Source organism: Giraffa tippelskirchi, chromosome 12 (genome assembly GCF_054371585.1).
Source record: "Giraffa tippelskirchi isolate mGirTip1 chromosome 12, T2T-mGirTip1v1.2.pri, whole genome shotgun sequence".
Lineage (NCBI taxonomy): Eukaryota > Metazoa > Chordata > Mammalia > Artiodactyla > Giraffidae > Giraffa > Giraffa tippelskirchi.
This window is the reverse complement of record NC_137286.1, coordinates 19,490,095-19,502,592: the sequence shown is the minus strand read 5'-3', so window position 1 is coordinate 19,502,592 and position 12,498 is coordinate 19,490,095. Positions and strand designations below refer to the sequence as shown.

General features: G+C 34.9%; 1 protein-coding gene and 1 non-coding gene across 12 annotated transcripts in view; both read left to right on the top strand.

The window, feature by feature from the left end:
• The window catches only part of MIA2 (MIA SH3 domain ER export factor 2), a 77,404-nt gene that overhangs the window by 10,351 nt on the left and 54,555 nt on the right, over positions 1-12,498 (top strand). For 6 of the 11 annotated variants that reach the window (XM_081547798.1, XM_081547787.1, XM_081547806.1 and 3 more), the window contains exon 1: positions 12,044-12,093. Coding sequence is in view for 6 of the 11 variants with exons in the window: in XM_081547795.1 (XP_081403921.1) it covers positions 12,089-12,093 (5 nt within the window). In the remaining 5 variants the exon portion in view is untranslated. Of the gene's footprint in view, positions 1-5,224; positions 5,444-5,549; positions 5,651-12,043; positions 12,094-12,154; positions 12,182-12,498 lie in introns of those variants that run through there. The other 5 variants (XM_081547779.1, XM_081547778.1, XM_081547783.1 and 2 more) reach the window with 2 other exon arrangements.
• On the top strand, positions 5,702-5,774 carry TRNAW-CCA (transfer RNA tryptophan (anticodon CCA)). The gene has a single exon. It is a non-coding gene; the product is annotated as a tRNA-Trp (tRNA).

Sequence of the window (12,498 nt, the reverse complement as noted above, 5' to 3'; positions counted from 1 at the left end):
TCAAGCAAAAACAATATAAAAAGTTTTCCACATTCTCCCTTAAGTCTCTCAATTCTGGGAGCTCAACAGAAGGCAACAGAAGAGACTAGGGTAGCAGAGGAGACTTCTAGGTGTCCAAGCATCAGTGACTCCTATGATTAAAAACATGTGGATTATATTTTAAGTGGAGTTATATAACATGACTTTCTCATGTCTCCATTCTGATGTCTTTATGATGGACAGATTAGAAACTCAACAAATATTGGCCAATAATACAGAAACGATTGAACCTTAGAATGACAGAAAAACTTTCACAAGAAGAGATCAATAATGTTGCAGACTCAGAAAGAAACACATTTCATTGGAGCTAGTTGATTTCCTTGAATTTCCAGAAGAACTATCTTAAGTTATTTCTTAATATTGTACAAAATGGGAGTTCTTTACTTGATCAACATCCTCTAACCAGAATATAGACTTTAGATTCTAAGTGAAGTGAAAGTATTAGTTCCAAAGTCATGTCAGACTCTTTGCGACCCCATGGACTGTAGCCGGCTAGGCTCTTCTGTTCATGGATTTCTCCAGGCAAGAATACTGGAGTGGGTAGCCATTCCCTTCTCTAGGGGATCTTCCTGACCCAGGGATTGAACTTGGGTCTCCTGCATCGCAGGCAGATTCTTTACCATCTGAGCCACCTCTAACACTTTTCTAAATACGAAAGGTGTAGATATGATGATTTCCATGACTGAAAACGTTAGAGACCTAGATTTTCAAAGGCTAGAGGAAATTATTTTATTCTAAGCTTGTTAGATCCTAAAGAGATATTTGTGAAAAAGCAGATAAGAGTAACTGGAAAGGAGAGAATAAAACAAAGCAATATTAACCCAGAAATATAGACGTTTCAAAATATAGATATATAAAAATATTTTAGAGCTTATTTATAGAAACTTCAGGGCATTCTGAATATCATTTTAGTAGAATTTATTTCATGTAGTGATGCTGGGAGAATAGCTTGGTAAATAATCAAGCAGTGCATTTATGCAATTATAACTAGTTTTGAAGGATTTTTATAAAAGTGTTAAATTCTTTTAAGGTTCAGAAAAAAGATGCCTTACTCTACAAATATTTCAAAACATTTCACTATTAATGAAAAACAAACCAGGGTCATGCAAAGTTTGCTATTAAAAAAGAGAATACTAAAGGAAAGATTCAGTTAAAGCCACAGAGTCTATTTTCTGGATATTTGAGAAATAGCTAAAATAGCCAATATTTTCAGATAATTTCGCTACCCCTTTTAGGGAATAACAAGTGAAAACTGGACTTATTTGTAAAGAATGCATAAGAAATATGAATCGCTGATCTTGAATAAGTATTTGTAAAAAGCTGAGACTTGAGGTAACCACATTTACAAAAAGCCAACATTGCTGATCTAAGAATTTACAAAACAAATTAATTAGATAAACTATTTATATTACAATATTAATAGCTATTTTTATAAAAGGATTCCAACTGAGCTTATTTAAATAACGAATTTTCCAAGTACAGTTAAACATGAAAGAATATTCATTATTTTATTTGAATTAAAACTTTATTAATTTATTAACAATTGTAAGAAAGTCATAACTATCTAATATAAATCTTTAAAAAATTGAAGTAGTTACAATATTTCAGATATACAGCAAAGTGATTCAGTTATATATATAGTAATATATATATACACATATAAGAACATATATGAGAACATACATAAGAATGTGTATTATTTTTCAGATTGTTTTTAATTATAGGTTATTATAAGATATTGAATATAGTTTCCTGTGCTATTATTAAGACCTTGTTTATTTATTTTACATACAGTAGTCTATAAATGCTAATCCCAAATTCTTAATTGAGCCCTCCCTTTCTTTCCCTTTGGTAACTATAAGTTTGTTTTCTGTCTATGAGTCTATTTCTGTTTTGTAAGTAAATTCATTTGTATAATTTTTCTAGATTTCACATGTAAGTGATATCATATATTTGTCATTCACTATCTGACTTCCTCTAATATGATAATCTCTAGGTCTATCCAATGCTGCAAATAGCATTATTTCATTCTTTTTTATGGCCTATGGTCCATTGTATGAATCTTCTTTTTCTGTTCATCTGTTGATAGACATTTAGATTGCTGCCATGTCTTGGCTATTGTAAATAATGCATGTATGTTTTCAAATTATAGTTTTCTCCCAGTATACGCCCAGGTGTGGTGTTGTTGGATCCTATGGAAGTTCTATTTTTAGTTTTTTAAGGGACCTCCACACTGTCTTCCCTAGTGGCTGCACCAGTTTTACGTTCCCACCAAAGTACAGAAGGCTTTCCTTTTCTCCACACCCTCTTCAGCATTCATTGTTTGTCAACTTTTTGATGATGGTCATTCTGACTGGTGTGATACCTCACTGTAGGTTTGATTTACATTTCTCTAATAATTGGAGAAGGAAATGGCAACCCACTCCAGTACTCTTGCCTGGAAAATCCCATGGACGGAGAAGCCTGGTAGGCTACAGTCCATGGGGTCACAAAGAGTCGGACACGACTGAGTGACTTCACTCTCAAATAATTAGCGATGTGCTTCTTCTTGGCCATCTGGATGACTTCTTTGAAGAAATGTCTGTTTAGGTCTTCCACTCATTTTTGATTGAGTTGTTTGCTTTTTTGATATTGACCTGTATGAGCTGTTTGTATATTTTGGAAATCAATCCCTTGTCCATCGTGTCATTTGCAAATATTTTCTCCCATTTCATAGATTGTCTTTTTGTTTTGTTTATGGTTTCTTTTGCTGTGCAAAGATTTTTAGTTTAATTAGGTCCTAATTATTTCTGGTTTTGTTTTCTTTACTCTAGGAGACAGATTCCCCAAAATATTGCTGTGATTTATATCAAAAAGTGTTCTACCACTATTTTCCTCTAGGAGTTTTATAGTATCCAGTCTTATAGTTAGATCTTTAAATTTTTTGTGTATGATATTAGAGAATGTTCTAATTTCATTCTTTTACATGTTGCTGTCCAGTTTTCCCTGTACCACTTATTGAAGAAACTATCTTTTCTACATTGCGTATCCTTATCTCCTTTGTTGTAGATTTATTGACCATAGGTGTGTCGGGCTATTTCTGGGATCTCTAGACTATTCCATTGATCCATGTATCTATTTTTGTTCCAGTACCATACTATTTTCATGACTGTACCTTTGTAGTATAGTCTGAAGTCAGGGAATATGATTCCTCCAGCTCCATTCTTCTTTTTCAAGATTGCTTTGGCTTCTAGTGTAAATCCTAAGGCTTATGTTTAAGTAATGTAAAAATAATACCTCAGAAGTATAATTAAATATGAAAATAATATAGGAAGTTTTCATTTTTTTCACATATATTTATTTCAAGTGCAGTATAAGATAATATTTTAAAAAGAATCAATCTAGGCACACATAAATTTTGTGAAATTAATTGTTGAATAAGTCTTTTTTCCTCTTATGCCATTAAACATCATTGTAGATCACTATTTGAGTCCTGTATTTACAATGGTCCAATTATATTCAGACTCCTGAATTGATTGTTCATTTTAAATTTTAATGTACACATGTGGCATTGTTAAATTATAGGTATCTGTTTGCTCACTTGGGACAATGCTAACTAAGTAGGTGACAGCATGAAAGTGATATGTTACATTCATAACTCAAAGAGCAAAGTTAAATATTGAATAATTCAGTTAGGACTATTCTTTAATATTGTTTTTCAGGACTGCAATGATACTTTTCTATTCTTGTTTTAGAAAGTAACTGAGATGTGCCCCTTATGTTTAAGTGACCACTTATTTGCTCTCCTGCTTCCTTGAAAGAAAGGAAAGAAAATTATGTTTTGCCACTGATTTAGCCATATGAAACTCATCTCACCACCCTTTTCTGGGTCTGAAGCTGCTGTCTCTAAAAGTGCCATCTCACTGTGCTTTGTATTGGTTAGTGCTGGAGAAATCTTGAAAAGCTTATGTACAAAACTTTTTAAATTTTATATTATTTCGGAACTTTGCTTCTTTGGGGTTGGGGCACACTGGTCACCCTCTGCCTGTGAGAGTTCTCTGCAGTCTGTGGGCTAGCAGTGTGCTGATCTTTGAAAGCTTCTTTCCCTACCCAATCCCCCTTTTTTGATGAGGTTTCAGTGAGGTCCGTTAGGTGTGCATCCTGCAGCTTAATTGGCTGAAAACGTTCTCTCCTTTGGTGTGGTCTCTTTGGGGACCAACTGGGAGAAAAAAACCAATAGTGTAACTGTTTTGATACTGAAAATTGATAAATGTCTTTTTGAAATAAAGAACCAGTCCCTCCAAAAAAAAAAAAAAAAAGAAAATAACTGAGAAATAAATCCCACAATTTACTTGACTACTATACCTCAGGCTAGGACTAGTTAGAACCTTTAAAAAAAAAATCTTGTTTGATTAGTTCATTGAATCAAGTGATCAGTTTAAACTATATTTGAAAATTGAATTCATGTCTGTGTGACATGGCATGCACATAAATATATGGTGCAACATTACAAATGTGGAAAATTATAACACATATATTTCAAATTAAATTTTTTTCTTAATTTTGGAGAAGGGTAATCCTTTTTAAGGGCTTCCCAGATGGATCAGTGGTAAAGAATCTGCTTGCCAATGCATGTCGGGTTCACTCCCTGGGTTCAGAAGAGCCCTTGAAGAAGGAAATGGCAACCTGCTCCAATAGTCTTGCCTGGAAAATCCCATGGACAGAGGAGCCTGGCGGGCTACATTCCATGGGATCAAAAAAGTTGGACACAACTTAGTAACTAAACAACAATGACAACAATCCTCTTTAAAATGAATTTTCTCAAGATTTGCATATATATATATATCTTCATACATACAGGGCCATGAGCCAAAGGATGCAGATGGCCTCCAGAAGGTAAAGAAGCAAGGAAATGAATTCTCCTCTAGACCTCCAGAAGGAATACAGCCCTGCCAAAACCTTGGTTTTAGGATTTCTGATTTCCAGAAATAAATTTGTGTTGTTTAAGCCATTAAGTATGTGTTAATTTATTATATCTGCAGTAGGAACTAATACAGACTATAAATTTGTTTCAATGAATTCTTTCCATAATGAAGTATCACAATACCCACAAAGATTCAAAGGATGACCTGCCTAGAAAAAAAATAGGAAGCCTACAACAAAGCAAACATTATAAAAAACCCTAAACATTTCTCTCTGTTTGCAGATATAGACTCTGAAATAGAGTTCCCTGTGAGAATTCATGAAGAAGCTCATTTCAAAACTCTATCTTCTGAAAATAGTGATGAAAAATTAAAAGCATCACTAGACACTGAAAGGCCTACTCAGGTGGAAATGGACATATCTATGGAAAATACCCTGTCAAACAGTCAGATCCTTTTAACTGATTACTCTTTATCTTCTCAAAATTACATTGCTAAGAAAGGTAAGAAACAAGTTATTTGTTCTCTAATACAGCAATTAAGGAAGAAATTAAACTCAAAATTTGTATCTTATCAAGTGTTAACATATTTTAATTTATAAATTGACAGAAGATGCTTCTTGGCGTCAGCTTCTGGAATATTTATTTCAAATTGATGTTTATGATTTCCTGAATTTTTCATTTTCACCAATTGTAATTCTTACAGAAAGGGTAAGTTGACCTTTTAGATATTTTTCAATACTTTTATGTGTGTGCTGGACTTCCCTGGTGGCTCAGAGGTTAAAGCGTCTGCCTCCAATGCAGGAGACCTGGGTTCGATCCCTGGGTCAGGAAGATCCCCTGGAGAAGGAAATGGCAAACCACTCCAGTATTCTTGCCTGGAGAATCCCATGGACGGAGGAGCCTGGTAGGCTACAGTCCACGGGGTCGCAAAGAGTCGGACACGACTAAGCGACTTCCCTTTCCCTTTCCCTTTATGTGTGTGCTAAGTTGAGTTAGTTGTGTCTGACTCTTTGCGAGGCTATAAACTACAGCCCACCAGGTTCCTCTGCCCATGGGATGAGGTAGGCAAAAATATTGGAGTGGGTTGCCATTTCCTTCTTCAGGGGATCTTCCCGACCAAGGGATCGTAGCTGAATTTCTATGTCTCTTGCATTGGCAGATGGGTTCTTTATCACTAGAGCCATCCAATAATTTTACTTATTTTACTAAATATAGGAGTAGCTGAAAATTATGTTTGAGTGAATCCTCCCTGTGTAAATATTATTGACGCATAATATTTCTCTTATTCATAAAATCTTATATGAAGCTATGAGGCTTTTCCCTTACATGAATATTTTGTTTCATGGATGTTCTTAAAGATATTTTTAAAAACCTTTCCTTAAGCTTTGTTGATCTTGAGCATTAGGTCTTTTTCCTTCTCTTGTTTTTTTAAATCAGAGGAAATCATACTAAGATTTAACTCAGAAATAATATGAACTGAAACTTAATCTTAAGCAAATTATTAGTATTTGAATGTCAGCTGTGACCTCAAAATGATATAATGTGAGAATCTTGCAAAAACAACTAGTACTTCAAAATTTAACCAAGTCATAACTAAAATTCTAAAATCTGTCTGCTTTTTCATTTATTGTAACTTCTATTAAATTCTGTCTCATTTATTGTAAATGAAATATTACAAAAGGACCTAGCTGTAGTACTTGGCACGTAAGGTCTTTTGCAAGTGTTTGTTCCTTTTCTTATTTACTGCTACCACATAAATAGTTGAGGAAGCACTTGTATCTTCTCATTTACATTTTAAGATGAAACTTAACACTGGTTGCCTTCAAGGAGTTCATTCTAGTTGGACACAATAAAAAAAAGCAATAATTGTAGTACGTGCTGTAATGGCCACAGAATGTTACTGATACACAGGAGGAGCTGCCTGGTAGACTGGAAATGGTAGGTAGAGAGAGTGGGGAGGAGGAGCCTGGGAAAATGTCCCAGAAGAGGTATTATTTGAGCTGATCTTGAAGAAAGAGTAGGAGTTAGCCAGGCAAGAAAGGATGAACATTCTAGGTTGAGAGCGCATTTTAACAAGCACAGAAGTGGAAGAGATTCTGGCATTTATAAGCAGTTCAGTCTGATTGGATTTATAAGCAATAAATTTATAAGCGATTTATAAGCAATTCAGTCTGATTGAATATAAAGTGAGACTGAAGTTGAATACTGGGATTAAAGAGAAAGGTTAGCTTTGCATTTGTGATAGGAAGTTGAACTCTATCTTTTCAATAATGGGGCACTATTTTTTAAATTTATTTTTAATTGGAGGATAATTGCTTTAAGTAAAGTGAAAAGGTTTCATGTATGAAGTCTGTCAGTCAATACTGTCAATATTAATAAGAATTGAATGGATGAAGACCAGAGGAAGGGAGCACAGTCACAAAGTTATCACTTGAGTTCAGGAAATGAATCGTGAAGGTCTAAATTAGGGTTTATAAACTCAAATGAAATGAGTGCAGCACAGGTAAAGGGGAGAACTGTAGCCAACTAGAGAGTGTATGCCTTCTCCAAAGGATATAGGTCCTACTTACCTTCAGTTTTGTTTTTTTTTGCCAGATCTTCTGATATTTCAAGAAAAGTTGGAAATCTAGATTTTTTTGTGTGTGAAATCTCCCATTTTTAAAAAACAGCCTGTTTTTTAAAAATAATATTTAAAAATATTTATTTATTTATGGCTGTGTTGGGTCTTCATTGCTGCACAGGTTTTTTTTCTAGTTTCAACGAGTGGGGGCTACTCTCTAGTTGTGGTGTAAGGGCTTCTCATTGCAGTGACTCCTCTAGTTGAGGAGCACAGGCTCCAGGGTGCAGGGGCTTCAGTAGTTACAGTACACGGGCTCAGTAGTTATGACTTGAGGGCCCTAGAGCATGAGCTCAGTAGTTGTTGCACTTGGGTTTAGTTGCTCTGTGGCATATGGGATCTTCTCTGACCAGAGATTGAACCTGTGTCTCCTGCATTGGCAGGTGGATTCTTTCTTTTTTTTTTTTTTTTTAATTTATTTATTTTTAGTTGAAGGATAATTGCTTTACAGTATTGTGTTGGTTTCTGCCAAACATCAACAAGAATTGGTAATAGGTATACATATGTCCCCTCCCTCTGGAACCCCTCTCCCACCTCCCTCCCCATCCCACCCCTCTAGGTTGTTACACAGTCCTGGCTTGAGTTCCCTGAGTCGGACAGCAAATTACTATTAGCTATCTATTTTATATATGGTAATGTACATTTCCATGTTACTCTCTCCATACATCCCACCCTCTCCTTCCTTCCCTGCACTATGTTCATAAGTCTGTTCTTTATGTCTGTGTCTCCATTGCTGTCCTGCAAATAATTTTATCAGTACTATCTTTCTAGATTCCATATATATGTGTTAGTATACGATATTTGCTTTTCTTTTTCTGATTTACTTCACTCTGTATAATAGGCTCTAGGTTCATCTATCTTATTAGAACTGACTCAGATGTGCTCCTTTTTATGGTTGAGTAATATTCAATTGTATATATGTACCATGGCTTCTTTATACATTCATCTGTTGATGGATATCTAGGTTGCTTCCATGTCCTAGCTATTGTAAATAGTACTGCAATGAACATTGGGGTACATGTGTCTTTTTCAATTTCGGTTTCCTCAGTTTATATGCCTAGTAGTGGGATTGCTGGGTCATATGGTGGTTTTGGAGAAGGGAATGGCAACCCACTCCAGTACTCTTGCCTGGGAAATCCCATGGACAGAGGAGCCTGGTGGTCTATAGTCCATAGGGTTGTGGAGGTGGACACAACTAAAGCAACTTAGCAAGCACACACATGGTGGTTTTATTCCCAGTTTGTTTTTTTTTTAAACAATCTCCACTCTGTCTTCCATCATGACTGTATCAATTTACATTCCCACCAGCAATGTAAGAGGGTTCTGTTTGCTCCACACCTTCTCCAGCATTTGTTTGTAGACATTTTGATGACAGCCATTCTGACTGGTGTGAGGTGCTATCTTATTGTTTTGATTTGTATTTCTCTAATATTGAGCGATGTTGAGCATCTTTTCATGTGTTTATTAGCCACCTGTATGTCTTTGGAGAAATGTCTGTTTAGGTCTTTTCCCCACTTTTTGAGTGGGCTGTTTTTCTGATATTGACTTATATGAGCTGCTTGTTTATTTTGGAAATGAATCCTTTGTCATTTGTTTCATTTGCTATTATTTTCTCTCATTCTGAGGGGTGTCTTTTCACCTTGTTTATAGTTTCCTTTGCTGTGTAAAATTTTTAAGTTTAATTAGGTCCCACTTGTTTATTTTTATTTCCACTACTCTAGGAGGTGGGTCATAGAGGATCTTGCTGTGATTTATGTTATAGAGTGTTCTGCCTATGTTTTCCTCTAAGAATTTTATAGTTTCTGGTCTTACATTTAGGTCTTTAATCCATTTTGAGTTTATCTTTGTGTATGGTGTTAGGGATATAGGTTCAATCCCTTGGTCGGGAAGATCCCCTGGAGGAGGCTCAGGCAACCCACTCCAGTATTCTTGCCTGGAGAATCCCCATGGGCAGAGGAGCCTGGTGGGCTATAGTCCATGGGGTCTCAAAGAGTTGAACATGACTGAAGAGACTTAAGATGGTGCGAGGAAGTGTTCTACTTTCATTCTTTTACATGTAGCAGTCCAATTTTCCCAGCACCACTTATTGAAGAAGCTATCTTTGCCCCATTGTGTATTCTTGCCTCCTGTTAAAAACAAGGTATCCATAGGTGAGTGGGTTTATCTCTGGGTTTTCTATCTTATTCCATTGGTCTATATTTCTGTTTTTGTGCCAGTATCTTACTGTCTTCTTGATGACGATAGCTTTGTAATATAGTCTGAAATCAGGAAAGTTGATTCCTCTAGCTCCAGTCTTCTTTCTCAAGATTGCTTTGGCTATTCAGGGTCTTTTGTGTTTCCATATGAATTGTGAGATTTTTTTGTTCTGGTTCTGTGAAAAATGGCAGGTGGATTCTTTACCAATGAGCCACCAGGGAAGCTCTCCCAATTTTTAATTGCTGGTAAATATTAAGATTAAAAAAAAATACCATGCAGGTCAGACAAAATGTTCTGTGGGTTGAGTTAGGCCTATTAGCCATATTTTTTAACCTCTGACCTAAGTATCTGATAGTGGTTATTAAAATGATTGGAAGAACAAACTAGATAGATCTTTTGCAGATGGAATTCACTGGATTTAGTGAAAGTAGCGAGGAGAAAATGGAAAACATAGGAAAATTTACCAGATTTCTAGCTAGGGTGACCAGGTGCCACTGACTGTAAGAGTATTTGTGAAAACTAAGCTCAATGACACATGTTGTTTTGCTTTCAGAGGCTTCCTCCTCACTTTCTTTGGTGAGTCCAGAGAGTTGACATTACCTAGTAAATAAGCTCAGAGAAATGATTAATTTACTCAGTATGATTTGGTGTTGAATATGTTGGTTAAAAACGTTACTCAGAAATCTGCTCTAGCATAGGAGAGAATAAAAGCTAATGATGATGTAGTTTCTAAAATAGTTGTAATAAACTTTCAACTGCTTATTTAATTCTACTTATTAGTATGTCCTACTGATAGAGCCCTTACTTGTCATCCCCCCATCAATTATACCAGTGAAGTTAAAAAATAATTTGTTGCTACACCATATTAACCTTTCATATACAGTTAAGTGCTTATTTAATATAGGCTATGTTAAGTATGCTTACTTTTGTGGACTCAGTACATTTTGTCAAATACATTTTATATGAACATCTTGTTTGAAATTCTTTAGACATGAAAATATTGACTTTAAATGTATTAATTATCTTGTGACCCTGGAAAGTCACTTATTCTCTGGGGAAGTCTCAGTTTAAAACGCTAATATCTGAGGTTAGATGACAGGCTATTGGTCATAGACTGGCTTCAGTTTTGTATAAAACATTATGAATCAGTTGCCTGCATTTAAAATGTGCATTCATACAAAAATCTGGATTTCTGCATTCTGTTGAAAAAGTAGAAGACTGTAATACATAGTCTCCCATTCTTCTACAGCAACAAGAAGTGCAAGCTGAACAGTGCTTGTATTGAGTAGACATGCATTTTTCATTTCCCTACACTTATTTCAACTGTTTGGCCTCTATATGGCTTTAAGTTCATAATGTTTGGACTAAATATTCTGAAGAGTTCCTGTCAGACCAGGAATTCCAACAATCTTAATGTGTCTAATAAGCACCCATAAATTTAGGTGAAATGGTTTCCTTTTTTTCTTGCCTAAATTGTTTGTATTTGTTGATAAGTTCAGTTAGATTTTGTGTAAAAAAAAAATGCTTTTTTAAAAATTAAGTAATAGGAATCAACACCACTTTTATCTACTTTATAATTGAAGAGGTTCTTTGAGTTCTAACATTTATATATTCTTAACTAGAATGCTCCATTTATATATGGAATAAACAATGGAAATTACCCAACTCTTGTTCAACAGGTAGCTCCTGATTTAACATGTTTTGAGAACAAACTACTTACATCATTAGAGAATGAAGATGTGGGTCAGCATGTTTGACTTGCTTTGAAAGACTAGATCTTATAGCCAGTGACACTGAGTGTTTAATTAAAAGGGAGTAACTCCTATTTATAGTTTAGCAACAGGGCCCTTTAGAAAGGAAATCAGTTTCTGGATTGTGGACAAAGTTTACTGGTTAGCATGTTTCCAATGTTCTTGTAAGGGTCCTTGTAGCTGTCACAAACACTAACTGCACGTGTTCTCCATTTCCTTTTAGGTAGGCCTATATAAGTGGCAAAATCCCATATCTACTTAAGGAGAACAAACTTTGAATGTAAATATGGTAAAAATCATGTACTCTATATGAATATATGTTAAAACATTCAATTTTATTTTTATCAGTTACCTAACCCAGGATTTCTCTTTTCAATTGTAGATTTTAAGAGAGTAGTACTTGCATGATATTTAAAGACAAAAATTGACCAGGAGTTTTGTCCATGAAATTAGATTATGGGTTGGTAGTCACAACTCCACCTATAGCACCCCTTTGCCACACAAGTGTCAAAACAGGATCACAGTCATTGTAGAAACAGGCAAGTGCAGGATATATTAGAACCTGAAATCTTTCTCAAAGATATGAGGTACTTATTAGAATTTTACTTACATATTAGGATATTTTAACATGCATGAACTTTTTAAAAAATGGAATTGAAAGATCTAGAGGAAGAGGTTAAGTTTCAATATGACTATTAAGTGTGTACAGAAATTAGGTTTGGATCTGGCATTGAGTTTAATTAAGGTTTACTGTTTTTGCCATGGGGAAATTTGTAGATTTTTTAAAAATTTCATTTATCCTTTTGTCTCTGATCTATGTTTTTAATATTTGTGATGGTAATTATTGATAAACTAGAAAAGAGCACAGACTGTCTCTAGGAGAGCAAAGGGACTTAAAAAAAATGTTTTAGGTTGTAAATAAGTCCTGAAAGCGATTCTGTAGTTCTCTGAAAATGTTCAGATTTACTGAAGAATTTTCATTCAGTAATACA